This window comes from Penicillium psychrofluorescens (assembly GCF_964197705.1).
Source record: "Penicillium psychrofluorescens genome assembly, chromosome: 5".
Taxonomy (NCBI): domain Eukaryota; kingdom Fungi; phylum Ascomycota; class Eurotiomycetes; order Eurotiales; family Aspergillaceae; genus Penicillium; species Penicillium psychrofluorescens.
In genome coordinates this window covers 1,737,030-1,750,108 of record NC_133443.1, presented here as the reverse complement: position 1 = coordinate 1,750,108, position 13,079 = coordinate 1,737,030, and the positions used below count along the sequence as shown (strand labels likewise).

Below are 13,079 nucleotides of genomic sequence, written 5' to 3'. Positions count from 1 at the left end.
TGTTCGATTCCAGGTGAGGCCAGTCTGCAGCTGGCGCTGGGACCGGGTGGACTGCAGACCACTGCTGAAATCAGCGACCCGTTGCACTGCCTACCAACGTGTAAGTCGGGTAGAGGACGCTGTTTCATAGCCTGGCGGCCGGTATAACAGCCAGGTGAACTTTTTTGGCTTCTGATTTGCTATGATCCTTGTTATGTGGAGGTGATGTCTATGCTGTGGTGGTGTTTATGTCGTGATGGTCTATCCTATGGGTCCTTTTTTGGCCTTCTGAAGATCTTGGAGCATAAGACTTATTCCCATGTCGATCCTTCCAGATGGAAAGCGAAGTAAAAGGCATCCTTATGTTTTAAATAGTTTCTCTCACTTATATATGCCGGGCGTGGTGATCGTGGCGCTACTCGGAGGACTCGGGCGCACCGGCTCGCTGGGGCAGCAGCGCAGCGGTCCCGCAAGTTGATTGCGTTCTACAACGAATCTGCGGTCTTTTTTCATTGGGCTTGTTGTCCTACATAGTTCGGTTTAAGCTCCGAGAGAAGAAACTAGAGGTGTACGATCAGAACTCCATGTCGGATCATTGTCTCGCGCCATGTATATGGTTCGCTTCGTCTCGAAATCGGCGTCCCCAAGTAGATGCTTCGATCCTTTCTCGTTCACTAATCGCCCAGACATATTGGAGAAAGATAGCGCAGCTCCTATCCCATCTCATATCCCGTCTCATGTCTACCTTCGTGGATGGCTCATCGGTTCCCTCTCATTCCCTATCATCTATCATCGCCTTCAATTCTCCCAATCATGGTCAGTCACTTAGTACTGGACCCATGCAGGCCTCGACAATAATATCACGCGGGAAATTCGCATAGACCACTCCTTTGATGCAAACTCCAGTATCCAATTTCTATAGAGCTGATCACTCGGTTCGAAGGGTGTGTTGATAACTAAAGGGTGGGTCGGCGCCGACTACCAATCACAGCGCCAGAATACGCGATGACTCCGAATTGAAGATATCGGAGGTGAGAAGGGCTACAAGGGCGACTAGTTAATTGTACCAGAAACCAACATCTACTACCTACGCCATGTATCTCCGGGCCGCACACGTCGAGAAGAGCGTCCAAGTGCTCCAACAACTCATCCACGACAACCCGCTCGGTCTCCTCACGACCGCCATCAAATCCACCGACCACCCATTCATCCAGACGAGCCACATCCCCTTCCTTCTCGATGTGCCTCCCACAAACGAGGAGAACGAAAATGCGTCCAACGGGATCTTGCGCGGGCACATCGCCAGAGCGAACCCGCAAGCCAAAGCGCTGATGGAAGCGCTGGCCGCGGAACAAGCCAGTGGCAAAACCACCCTCGAACTACCAGACGAAGTCCTGGTCTTATTCAACGCTCCGCATCACCACTACGTCACTCCTAAGTTCTATACGGAAACCAAGCCCGCGACCGGCAAGGTCGTCCCGACGTGGAACTACGCCGCCGCGCAGGCCTACGGACGGATCAAGGTCTACTGCGACAGCAAGTCCGAGGAGACGCAGAGCTTCCTCCAGACGCAGATCGAGGATCTCTCGCAGCACGCGGAGGGGTCGATCATGGGCTCGTCCGCGCCGTGGAAGGTGTCCGATGCGCCAGACTCGTATGTCAACCTGCTGAGGAAGAATATTATCGGGATCGAAATTCGCATTGAGCGCCTGCAAGGCAAATTTAAGATGAGCCAGGAGATGGGCGCGGGGGATCGCCAGGGAGTTGTCCAGGGATTTGAGGGATTGGAATCTGACGTGGGTAGAGGGGTGGCGGACATGGTTAGGGAGCGAGGGGAATTGAAGGACTCCCAGAAGGAGTAGGGTAGGACTGGGGGATGCAGGGGTTTGTATATATTGGGCGACGACTATTGTTCTTTCCTCCCCTTTCTCGGAAGTTGATATAGACAGCCTGTTCATCTATGATTCTCATTATGATTCCCATTATTATTATTTTATCAATTTATCCGCCACCTCTAGAGTTGCCCGATGAAGCATGTCGACATCTTTGTCTTCGGTCGTCGGCGTCGAAGTTCGTACCGGCGATATGGGGCACTCTTGGCACTCAGCTGCCAGAACGAGGAACGGATGGGGCGATGTGCCAGACTAGCCCTGGATCGGGGCAGTGTTGACCATGTGTGCGGCTCTGCCCGTCCATTCCTGCGAGTCGGTCTCGTTTCTCTTACCCAATCCATCGTGTTCCTCGTCCCCATCTCCCATCAATTATACTTTGCGCTAGTCCCTACTGCGAGTTACCAGCGAGCATCAAACAATGGTCGGCCATGACAGGCAGCAGGCACAACCGGGCTCAGTCACAACCGGGCTCACTTGTTGCATCCATCCTACAGTCCCTGTCCTATGTACGTCAATCCATAGTCGACGATCCAGTGGGCCACACCCTGGATCAACGTAGACATTACGGTGGGAACTCCGAGGATCCCGGGGTTTAGATTAATTTTATGGGGCCCCTGTTCGATCAAGGTGACCGTTGTCGCGGCCTTTTCGCGCATCACACCCCTCAGGGGCAGTGCACGGGCACTACATCACCAACGGTGGTTAAGCGACGACAGGGGTGATGGGCTTATTACTCACGAAAGGGGTGTTACTCGGCGCAGGGGAGGCTCAGTGGAGACCAACCAAGCATTAAGGTGCAATAAAAATAAACTGCAGGGTCTTTTTCCTCCGACGCATCCGAGTGCCTCTGTTCAGATCGTGTGCAAAGATGCCCGGCTGGGTCTAGTGGGCCGGGCTAGTCTCACATCGTCGCGCTCTCATTGGGGCTATCCCCGGCCTTGTCTAAGAAATTGTTTGACCCGAACACATTCCTCTCCTTCTCCATTCTTGCTCAGTCATTCCCTTCCCTCCCTTTTTCTTCCCTTTCTTCTGGGCTTCCCTTTTGCACCTGGACGTTCCTTTCCTTTCCGTTCCTGTCCGTTCCTGACAGCTCCCGCCGACGCGCCGTTTCCTTCCCATCTCGTTGCACATCAACCCATCCCACCCGGTCGACCATGAGCTGATCTCGCCATGTTGCGTTTTCCCTTCCTCCCACCGGTAACGCCGTTCCTCTTCTCGGCCCTCGTCGTAAGCGGCCTCACCTCCAAGGCCCTGCATCTTGCGCTGCATTTCAACTCCCTACCCTTCCTTTACTTCGTTCTCTTTTCACCGACCCTCGTGCTGCCTGATGTGCTGGTCATTATCTGCGTGCGGTGGCTTCTCCAATACCCATCACCGGAAACCCGATGGCAATGGATATCTACTGCGATTGGGGCATTCTTGTCGTATGTTTACCTCTCCGAAAAAAAAAGTGGAGATATAAAAAAAGCTGACGGTGTTGTTCCAGCCTAGCCACCTGGGGCGCGTGCTCCATTCAGATCGGCTTCTTCATGCAGACAGGCGCCGAAGTCTCCTGGTCTGCCAGCAACTCCTTCATCAGTGATCCCGCGGCCATGAAGATCCTGCTGAGCGGCATCTCGACCGTCTCCGCCGCCGGAACCGTGTTGGGCTTGGTAGCTTGGCTAATCCACTCACAGCTATACCACTGGATTGGGATCGGCCTGCACAGCCTGCGAGAAATGTGTCTGGGCGGCCTGAGGGCGCCGCAGAGACTCCCGGTGGACATTCGTTCGCTTACTGCCAAACCGCACATTCCAGCAGTTGACCCGCGCGCGCTTCGTCGCATCGCGCCTGCCGCCGCCGCGTGTGTTTCGCTTCTGTTTCTGGAGCTCACAAGGCCGTCGGTGCCCTACGACCATCTCTCGGGAGCGCTGCCGGTCACACTTCTGGATGCGTTTCACTCCAAAGCCAATGTGGCCAAGGGCTGTCGTACTCCTTCCCTTCCTTTCCCCCTGTGGGAGGAGGATAGCACGGCGTCATTCCACCATATAGTCAAACCAGAAGAGGGGGAGGAGGGATGGATACGGCCAGCGTGGCTCCCACTGAACCCAGGCCCGGGGTTTAGACGCTTGGACACCAGCCCTGCCGAGCTCCGAGTGGCCGATAACCACTATGCCTATGTTTGTGATGGAGATGAAGGAGGCTACTATTACCCGGAAAAGGACCCGCTCAAGATTTCCAATCTGGACAGCGACATCTTCGAGCCCCTGCAGAAAGCGTTTCAAGATCACCCCGTCGAGATCGAGCATATCATAGTTTTGACCCTGGAGAGTGGACGCAAAGACTTGTTTCCTGTGCAGCAGGGAACTCCGCTATTTGAGGGCCTGCTCGCCTCGCATAAAAAGGCGAACTACGACGAAGCTATCGACCGGCTGGTGGGCGCGACGCCCGTAGCGCAGATGCTGACGGGCGAGTATGCCACGGATAGCAAGGGCAAGCTTGTCGATCTGAGCAACGCCACTTGGCAAGATTCGGCAGCAGAAGGCATGGGTGGGATCAATGTCCGTGGCGCCGTAACGGGCAGCTCCTTGACCTTCAAGAGCTTTCTCAACAGCCACTGTGGTGTCAATCCGTTGCCTGTGGATCTGTTGGAAGAGTCTTTGCTCGAGATCTACCAGCCATGTCTGCCGCAGATCTTGGAATTGTTCAACGAACTCAAGACTCGGGCCAACAAGACCTTGATGACGCCCGAGCCGTTCAGCAATCCCTGGAAGTCTGTGTTCCTGCAGTCCATCACCGATGATTACGACCGCCAGGATATCCTGAACGATCACATTGGATTCAAGCACAAGGTTGTCAAGAAAACGCTGGAGGCAAAGGATGCGAAACACAAGCCCAAAGGCGAGGAGATCAACTACTTTGGGTATGCCGAAACCGAGCTGCGGCCGTATATTCAGGATTTGATCGACGAGGCTGTCCAGAACCACACGCGCCTGTTTCTCTCTCACGTTACCAGCACAACACATCACCCGTGGAGCCCACCGGAAAATTACACTAAAGAGCCCTACGTGGCTGATCAGGGCAACATCAACCATGATCTGATGAACAACTACTTGAATACGGTACGCTTCGTCGATAACTGGATTGGCGATATCCTGGGGATGCTTGATGAGTCAGGCATCGCGAATCAGACCCTGGTCGTCGTGGTTGGTGACCACGGCCAAGCATTCGGCGAGGACGACCGTGACCACACTGGTACCTACAACAATGGCCATGTTAGCAACTTCCGCGTTCCCTTGGTATTCCGTCATCCGCAAATGCCCCGAGTCGACATCGCCGCCAACGCAACCGCCCTCAGCATCCTCCCGACCATCCTGGATCTTCTCATTCAGTCCAAGTCACTCCCTGCCAATGACGCCGCCATTGCTGCTTCCCTGTTGCCCGAATACCAGGGCCAGTCACTTCTACGGCCTTTCCTTTCCTCAATCGAAGAGCCTCCCCATCACCACCCAGATACAGACTATATTCCTGGAGGCACCAGCCCGCATTTCGGCGAAGAGGTCAACATCACGGTCTCAACATCATCCCACATGAAGCGCTCCTCTGATGAGCGCGGGTCCCATCGCAAGGGCCCTTTGAGACGTTCTGCCTGGAACATGGGCATGGTCAATGCCGGCGGCGCCATGATGGCTGTGTCCGCCGCCGACGTCCCCTACCGCCTCATCCTCCCCATGAAGGAAGACTTCGAGTACCGCTTCACCAATGTCGGCGTGGATCCCGGCGAGAAAGATCCCATATCCGCATGGTCTCTTGATGACTTGGTCGAAGATGTCTATGCCAAGCACGGGGAAGATGCAGCCGCATGGATCCAGGACGCCGAGAAAGTCGGGTTCTGGTATATCAACGAGCAGAAACGCATCTGGGGATGGCGCGATGCCTAGAACCTTGCCGTCCAAAAAGAATATCTTGTGAATTTTGCGTGTTTATTGGGTTGCATCGCGGGTCATATCTTCGTCCCATGTCTTACATTATCATGATGGTTTTCATGTCACTCTCATATCCCTTGAGAATTGCGCTGTTTTTTTTTTTTTACTGTGTCTTCATTATTATGCATGGGGGTTTACTGGGTTGCATCTTCGGTTTTGGGGTTCAAATGTCACAGTTATCATGCATCCGAGGGGAATTTGGGTTTGAGATGGAAGAGAGACAGAAAGAGAACAACTGGGGAGATTTCTTGAGGAAATGTCCATTTTGTGTTTCTTGTACATATTTTGGTGGGACTTTGTTGGTTTCTTGATGCGACAACAGGATAGGACGGGTTGTATTCGCGTCTGCGGATATCAGTCTCTCTACTTAATATAATGCATCGATTCTTGCATGTCCTTTGCTTCAGTTATGGAATCGATGAAGCCCCATATTTCCGACTTAAACATAAATGAGACCGTGCTATTAGCAACCACGACAGAGACGTCAGCCAAGACAGGGAGGGATTGGAAATGCATAGTGGGCTTGTGGTGGCAAGTCAGTGGTAAGGTCAATAAAATCTATCTAAAAGAACAGCAAGATTTGCCATACAATCGTTCTCGAAATCGGTTTGTCCAACACACTGAGTGACTCTTTCCTAATCCCACCGCCAAGTCCTTAGCGCAGATCAATCATTTGAGCTGCCCTCCTTAAATTGAGGCACGCCGTAAAATGCACTTTGTACGGTATTGTACAATCCTAGGATGGCTTTTGTACTATACTATACTCGATAAGTATCGAATTCGTTGGAATACCGTGGATGTGGGGACAAGTCCACGAACAATCCGCGAGATTCGATATTCGGAACACCTGCGTGCCCACTCTGACCAATGGAAGCTGGGGCGTTTTTCCGCCCCCGAAATCGATCACGACAATCTACGAAAAAATGGAAAGCCCCCCCCCCATCTTGCAATTCAAGTTGGTATTTTTTTCTCATTGCCAACTCATCAAAAATATGGACACGGCCAATGGCCAAAAGCAAGCGGTGCTGGATTTCCGGAAGGCTTTCAAAGCGGCGCCCTGGATTCCCATATCTCAGATACAGTCTCAATCATTTCATGACAGACCCCTGAAAGGACCGATATTGAGAAGCAAGGTCAAAATTCCATGCCCTGCAAAGGATGAGGAGGCATCATTGCGTTCAAAACTATGGGAGATCTATAGATCCAAAAGTGAAGGTGTTGAGCAGCTTGACCCCCCAGCTCCGTGCTCCGAATACCTAGGAGAATGGATTGGAGTGAGAAAAGATGTGAAAGACAGCAAGGCTCCACAGCCCAATTGGACCGAGTATGAGAAGTTCAAGGAGATCCAGACAAATGCTCCAGGAGATAATGTTCTTTTTCACATCACAGGAGGAGCATGGTTGTAAGTCGACGATGCAATTTATAGCTATTCTTTGGATGATGAACTGACAAAACAAAGCCGGGCAGGTCCTCCTAATTCCAGACCACTGATCAAGCAGCTCTGCGAGCACAGCGGATCCCACGCATTTACTTTTCAATACCGACTTGCCCCTCAATATACTCTTCCGACCATCTTGCTCGATGTGATTGTTGCGTATTTCTACCTCGTTGCACCCCCTGCTGGTTCCTTTCACAGTCCAGTCGATCCCAAAAGGATCATACTGACTGGCGAATCCGGAGGGGCCGTTCTCCATCTTGGTCTGCTCCAATTCCTCCAATCCTTGCGTCGCGCGTCCGGTGGCCGAGAGCCAACTATTCACTTGAATGGTCGAGACATACCGATCACCATGCCCACGGGCTGTGCACTCTTTAGTCCTGCGGCCGACTTGGCTTTGTCGTTACCATCTGTGAAGAAATTCGAGGCCATCGACTGGTTATCCGAAGGCGCACCTTGGATCCAGCGCAAGTTTCCAGCAGATCACATCTGGCCCGCAACCCCCCCGCGAGGGGATTTGCACTGCGATAACTCTGCGCTGTGCCATCCGCTCATCGATCCCGCAACCTGGACAGATTGGGAAGGAATGCCGCCAATGTGGTTCGCGGGCGGCCAGGAAACGTACGGTGACGGGATCAAGTTCCTAGTCCAGAACATTGACGCATCTGGCGTCCCGGTTACTTTTGTGGAGTATGAGTTCATGCCTCACGACTGGGCTGTTGTCATGCCGTTCTTGCCGCAGAGTCTGCACTCCATCAAGTTGTGGGGGGAGGCTTGCAAGAATCTTGGCGATGGGAAAGTCAAACGGGGAGAGTCAAAGGCCTATTTTGTCAAACTTGGGGGGTTGGAAATGGTTCCACGGAGCATCCACGGATTATTGGACATTCCGCGTGACGAGGTATTGGAATGCATGCGTGCAGCTCGGGATAAACTTGCCAAATTTGTCTGGAAGGGACCAGAAGTCGGATATTCAAAGCTTTGAACGAGCTGTGGCCAGTATGTAGATAGGACTTACAATCGCTCATCATTTGAGATCACTTCCGGATTGTTTGGACAACTCTGATTGACAAACTCGATTGATCGTCAAATGGAATGGCATTTCTAATTCGCCTGATAATCCTCAACTGGGTCTTCTCTGGAGGAGACTGGAATACGACGAAGGGGATAAATAGTCTTGTCTTTTCTCTCGTTTCCTCTTCTTCTTTTCCTTCTCCAACTTGGAACTCCCGTCGACTATAGACGGACTGTAGTGTACTTTTGTTTCGTAGCCTTGGTTCGGACCCTACTCTAACAGCGAACCTTCCATAAGTATTCCGGCGAAACTCAATTCGCCTTCACACAAGATGTCTTCACAATCCTTTGCCGAAGCACAAGGCGTAGAGTGGTCCATGCGACTACCCCTCCGGAGCGATCCCGCGACATTCTCGCCGACAGTCCGTCCGACGGGGAACGGCATAAGCAGCGGTAAAGAAAAACGCCACGTTCATCCAGGGGCCGGCCAGCCTCGAAAACAGGGGCAAGAGGGGTCAGGACACGGGCCCATGCTAAAACATGCTAAAGCGATTTTCGCAGTGGCCCAGGCGTGGCCTGTCCTGTTGCATCGATAGGAGATCGGGCTGTCGTGTCGATCAAAAAATCTGCCGGGTCACGCTGGCAGTTCGACCCCACGTCTAGACGGGCCTGGACCCGTTTATCTACTCTGGGGTGTAGTACTCGCTGTTCACAGTGTACGGTAGGCCGAAGGGGTATGGTTCCGGGAGCAGGCATGAGCCGCGCGACCGAGGTACATGGCGAGGAACAGGAATAGCACCATCGGCAGAGATTTCTACAATGAGGGACAGAGAGTCTGCTGATATCGGCTATGCCGGCAGGAAGCAACAGTGAAAGAAGAATCCAGAAAAAATGGGAGGCGCAGTTTATTGCGAATTAAGTGTTCACGAGGCCGGGGAGTGGATCTCGCGGGATCGCCAGAAAGGGTAAGTAGCTTGGGCGGGTCTGGCAGGACTATATTTGGGTCTCCCTGGGACAGATGGACTGTGAGTGATGTGTTGATGAGTTCATCAATGAATGGTCTGTTTTCTTCTCTGTTTCTTCGAGTACATCATCATGAACTCAGTCGTTGTCGTCGTAGACCTAGGAGGCGCTCACAGAGGGCGGTCCGGACCACCTGACCCCAGGTCACCTGCCAAACGGTGGGGCAGATCGGCTTGCCTCAAACAGTAATCCGATCGTCGCTCGTTCCCTGTCGATCTTCAACGATATTTTTTTTGGCGTGCTAGAGCCGGTTCGGGGGGTCGCCGATGGCTACGGGACTACGGTGTAACTGATCGCGAGCCGGTTTACCGCTGGTGCTGTGCACAATGCCTTGTCGCCACGCCTCGCAGCGACCCGTCTTCCCCGGGTCTGGACCACTACCACGGCCCTGGGGTTCTGCCCCATCCGGGTGCGGTGCCAGGTTCTGTCTGTTCACGAGACCTGTCGCAACGTGGGCCGTGCAGCCGGTTTTTTCTGGCCAGACATGGCCAAACAGTATTTAATGGTTCACGATGTCCATGGTTGATGGACTGCCATTGACATTTCCATTTTTATTCTGCCTCACTAATATCCCATCCTAATCACCCTCCTCCTCTGTTTCTCTCACCCGCCTTTAATACTTTATTAATATCCTCCCTCTTCACACAACACAATGTCTGTCTCCATTGAAACCACTGATGTCCCCACCGCCCCCATGGCCCCTCAGCAGCCTGTCCTCCTGGGCCAGCAGGCTCGCATGCCCGAGTTCAGTCTCGCCGGCAAGGTGGTCTGCGTCTCCGGCGCCGGCCGCGGTCTGGGTCTGACCCAGACGGAGGCTCTCCTGGAAGCCGGAGCGAAGGTGTACGCATTGGACCGACTGGAGGAGCCGGTATGTTTTTTCCCCCCTGACTTTCCGGCGACATGCCCACTCACAAACTGAATGCAGGCTGCCGAGTTCGCTCAAATCCAGCAACGCGCCAAGGAGCTGGGCACAGAGTTGCACTACCGTCGCATTGACGTGCGTGACACGGAGCTGCTCAACAACGTTATTGAAGCCATTGCCAACGCCGAGGGCCGCATGGATGGCCTGGTCGCCGCGGCAGGCATCCAGCAGGAAACCCCCGCGCTGGAGTACTCGGCCAAGGACTCCAACACCATGTTCGAGATCAATGTGACCGGCGTGTTTATGACCGCTCAGGCGGTGGCCAAGCAGATGATTCGGTTTGGAAATGGGGGCAGCATCGCTATGATTGCTAGTATGAGCGGCACCGTCGCCAATCGGGTACGTTCCCACCTCCCCTCTTTTGAGCGCTTCAACCCATTTTTCTTTTTTCTTGGGGTTTCATTTCCACCGTGCGGTGGTTGTTTCCCCGCATTTTTGCCTCCTATTGTCCGGGATCCCCTGGTCAGCCCCTACACGGGTGGCTTTGTTTGGCGGGGGTCCGGTCTCGAGCTGGACGGGACTGCGATCCCGTACCCCCGCCTTTTTACCCTTTCCGCGTATCACCCACGTCTTTCTCCGAAACATACTAATTTCAGTCAATAGGGTCTGATCTGTCCCGCCTACAACGCCAGCAAAGCCGCTGTCATCCAGCTAGGCCGCAACCTCGCCGCCGAGTGGGGCCAGTACAACATCCGCGTCAACACTATCTCCCCGGGCTACATCGTCACCGCCATGGTGGAGAACCTGTTCGTCCAGTTCCCAGAGCGCCGCGACCAGTGGCCTAAGGAGAACATGCTCGGCCGTCTGTCGCGTCCGGAGGAGTACCGTGGCGCTGCGGTCTTCCTGCTCAGCGATGCGAGCAGCTTCATGACTGGGAGCGACCTGCGCATGGATGGTGGACATGCCGCTTGGTAAAAAAAAAACAACATTTATAATAATATCTTGCGGTGTGATATACTTCTGTGCTTTTCTCTCATTGCATGGTGTTGTGACTGGGTTTTGGGACAGCGATTTTCTTTCTTTCGGGGTTTTGCGCCTGTTTTCTCTGGGTACGATGTGATCTGATTTGATGATCAGCGAGTGTGTTATGGAAACGACGTGGATTAGACTCTCGGTTTTGTGGGTTACAACAAAATCTATCTTGAATTAATTAATACTATACAAATCCTAATATATCCTCATCCTCATCCTCATCTACTTAATCTGGTCCCACTCGCGCCCACTTTTGACAGATCGGCTCCACAGCAGATCCATCCATCCCCGGATTCACTACTACTAATGTTAGTTACACAGACACGCCCGACAGGGAATTAAATAATACCGCAGGTCCTACTGGATGTATCGTCAAACACACCGCACCATAGCCTCTCCTGACCCCCACGTTCCCAGGATCTTTAACCCACATGACCAGTGTGCCAATGCGCTGATCGGCGGGTAATATCCACAGATATCAGCCGGGGGCACAGACTCCTGTGGCTGGGGGAATGCGGAGGCGGACGAGGGCTTCCAAACAGCTTCTATTGGTCGTGCTGCGCGTCCGTTGATCAAGATGGCTTTTCTTTCACATTTATTGGGGACTGGAGTGGTCGGCTACCTAATCAATGATTCGCTCTTTGGGTACGGACTACCAAAGATGATGCGTAGTTACATTCTTGTACTGGAGTTGGGGAAGAAAAAGCGAACCAGTCCTCAGTCGTAAAGCCGCATTCATTCTTGTCTCTCTCTCGAGTCCCCGAGCAGGCGCTCTGTTGCCCAGAAGAGCAGACAATGTGGTGTCAGCGGCGCTGGGCTGGCTTGTGCGAGGATGGAAGATAAATGAAGTCACCACCCTACCTGCACTGTACCAAACGATCAGAATGGCGAACCCGAACGCTTGAGACTGCCCGGTCTGTGTACCGGACTGAGCGAGATACTCGAGTAGGGGCCCGTGCCGTGCCCCCCGTTACCTAATAACGAAGTGCTCGTACTCCGCGGCGAGTCTCGCGGCCAGAGATCAGTGGTTCTCCGTCCTGGCGGACGGTAGTACATGTACGGTGCTCTGTAGATGGTGGCGGCAGCAGTTGTAGGCAGCTGAAGCGGTTTTCATCATTCCCGTGCAAGAAATCCGGTATCTTGTTCTCGGGACTCCCTATTTCAGCAACTCTGGAACGGGCCAGCCATCCGAGCGGTCGGGATTGGTTACCGCGATCTGTATGATGGATAACCAACAAGCATAACAATCTCGAAAGAGAAAAACAAGAATTTGGAAATAATAATCTGGGAATGTGCTCAGCATGGTATGTCCCACCGAGAGGTGGCACTCCGCGCAGGGAATCTGACCTGATTCCACCGGTGGCAACGCGACCGTAGTACTTTGTTGGTTATCGACCGATGCCTCCTTGGTATGAGAGCGCCACTGCGCTTGGCCTGGGACTTGGCGCCATTGAGCGCATATCGGGGCCCTATCTAGACGGCTGAAAGCGTCTATCTCCGGCGAGTGATGGTGTATCAAAGCGCTGCAGTTAGTCGGCGGAATGTTCTTGGCGATCAGGAGGTTGCGTTATCGGGAGCCATGGCCACGCGGCAAATAAGGTAATGAGGAATAAGGTACCGAGGCATGCAGATACACATCGCAGATATACATTCAGCCCCTTTAGTACTGTTTTGTTCGTGGTGCGTGGTTCCTGCTCAAGTGCCGCCACGATGATCACAATCCGTGCCAATGCCATTGCCGTGTCTCTCGACGCTTAGTCCCGGTTGGTTCAGACTAAGTTGCGCGGCCAGTGCGCGTCTTAGTGCAGTAGCTTAGTTACATGGCGCCAGCCCCCCGTCCCAAGCGGCACGTTCATTCGTCGAGGGCCAATCTTATCTTC

The 13,079-nt window shown here is 53.3% G+C and overlaps 4 protein-coding genes across 4 annotated transcripts; all 4 read left to right on the top strand.

Annotated features, from left to right (window-relative positions):
* Nucleotides 1-1,073: 1,073 nt before the first annotated feature.
* On the top strand, nt 1,074-1,841 carry PFLUO_LOCUS7924 (uncharacterized protein; the record flags this gene model as incomplete). The annotated part of the gene is made up of 1 exon (XM_073785607.1): nt 1,074-1,841. One exon carries the CDS (start codon nt 1,074-1,076, stop codon nt 1,839-1,841), a length of 768 nt encoding a protein of 255 aa, XP_073641946.1.
* A 1,200-nt stretch (nt 1,842-3,041) lies between these two features.
* PFLUO_LOCUS7923 (uncharacterized protein) lies at nt 3,042-5,791 on the top strand (the record flags this gene model as incomplete). Its single annotated transcript, XM_073785606.1, has 2 exons — nt 3,042-3,295; nt 3,358-5,791. 2 exons carry the CDS (start codon nt 3,042-3,044, stop codon nt 5,789-5,791), a joined length of 2,688 nt encoding a protein of 895 aa, XP_073641945.1.
* Nucleotides 5,792-7,623: 1,832 nt separating this feature from the next.
* PFLUO_LOCUS7922 (uncharacterized protein) lies at nt 7,624-8,253 on the top strand (the record flags this gene model as incomplete). Its single annotated transcript, XM_073785605.1, has 1 exon — nt 7,624-8,253. One exon carries the CDS (start codon nt 7,624-7,626, stop codon nt 8,251-8,253), a length of 630 nt encoding a protein of 209 aa, XP_073641944.1.
* A 1,704-nt stretch (nt 8,254-9,957) lies between these two features.
* On the top strand, nt 9,958-11,142 carry PFLUO_LOCUS7921 (uncharacterized protein; the record flags this gene model as incomplete). Its single annotated transcript, XM_073785604.1, has 3 exons — nt 9,958-10,173; nt 10,231-10,566; nt 10,831-11,142. 3 exons carry the CDS (start codon nt 9,958-9,960, stop codon nt 11,140-11,142), a joined length of 864 nt encoding a protein of 287 aa, XP_073641943.1.
* Between the last annotated feature and the right edge of the window lie 1,937 nt (nt 11,143-13,079).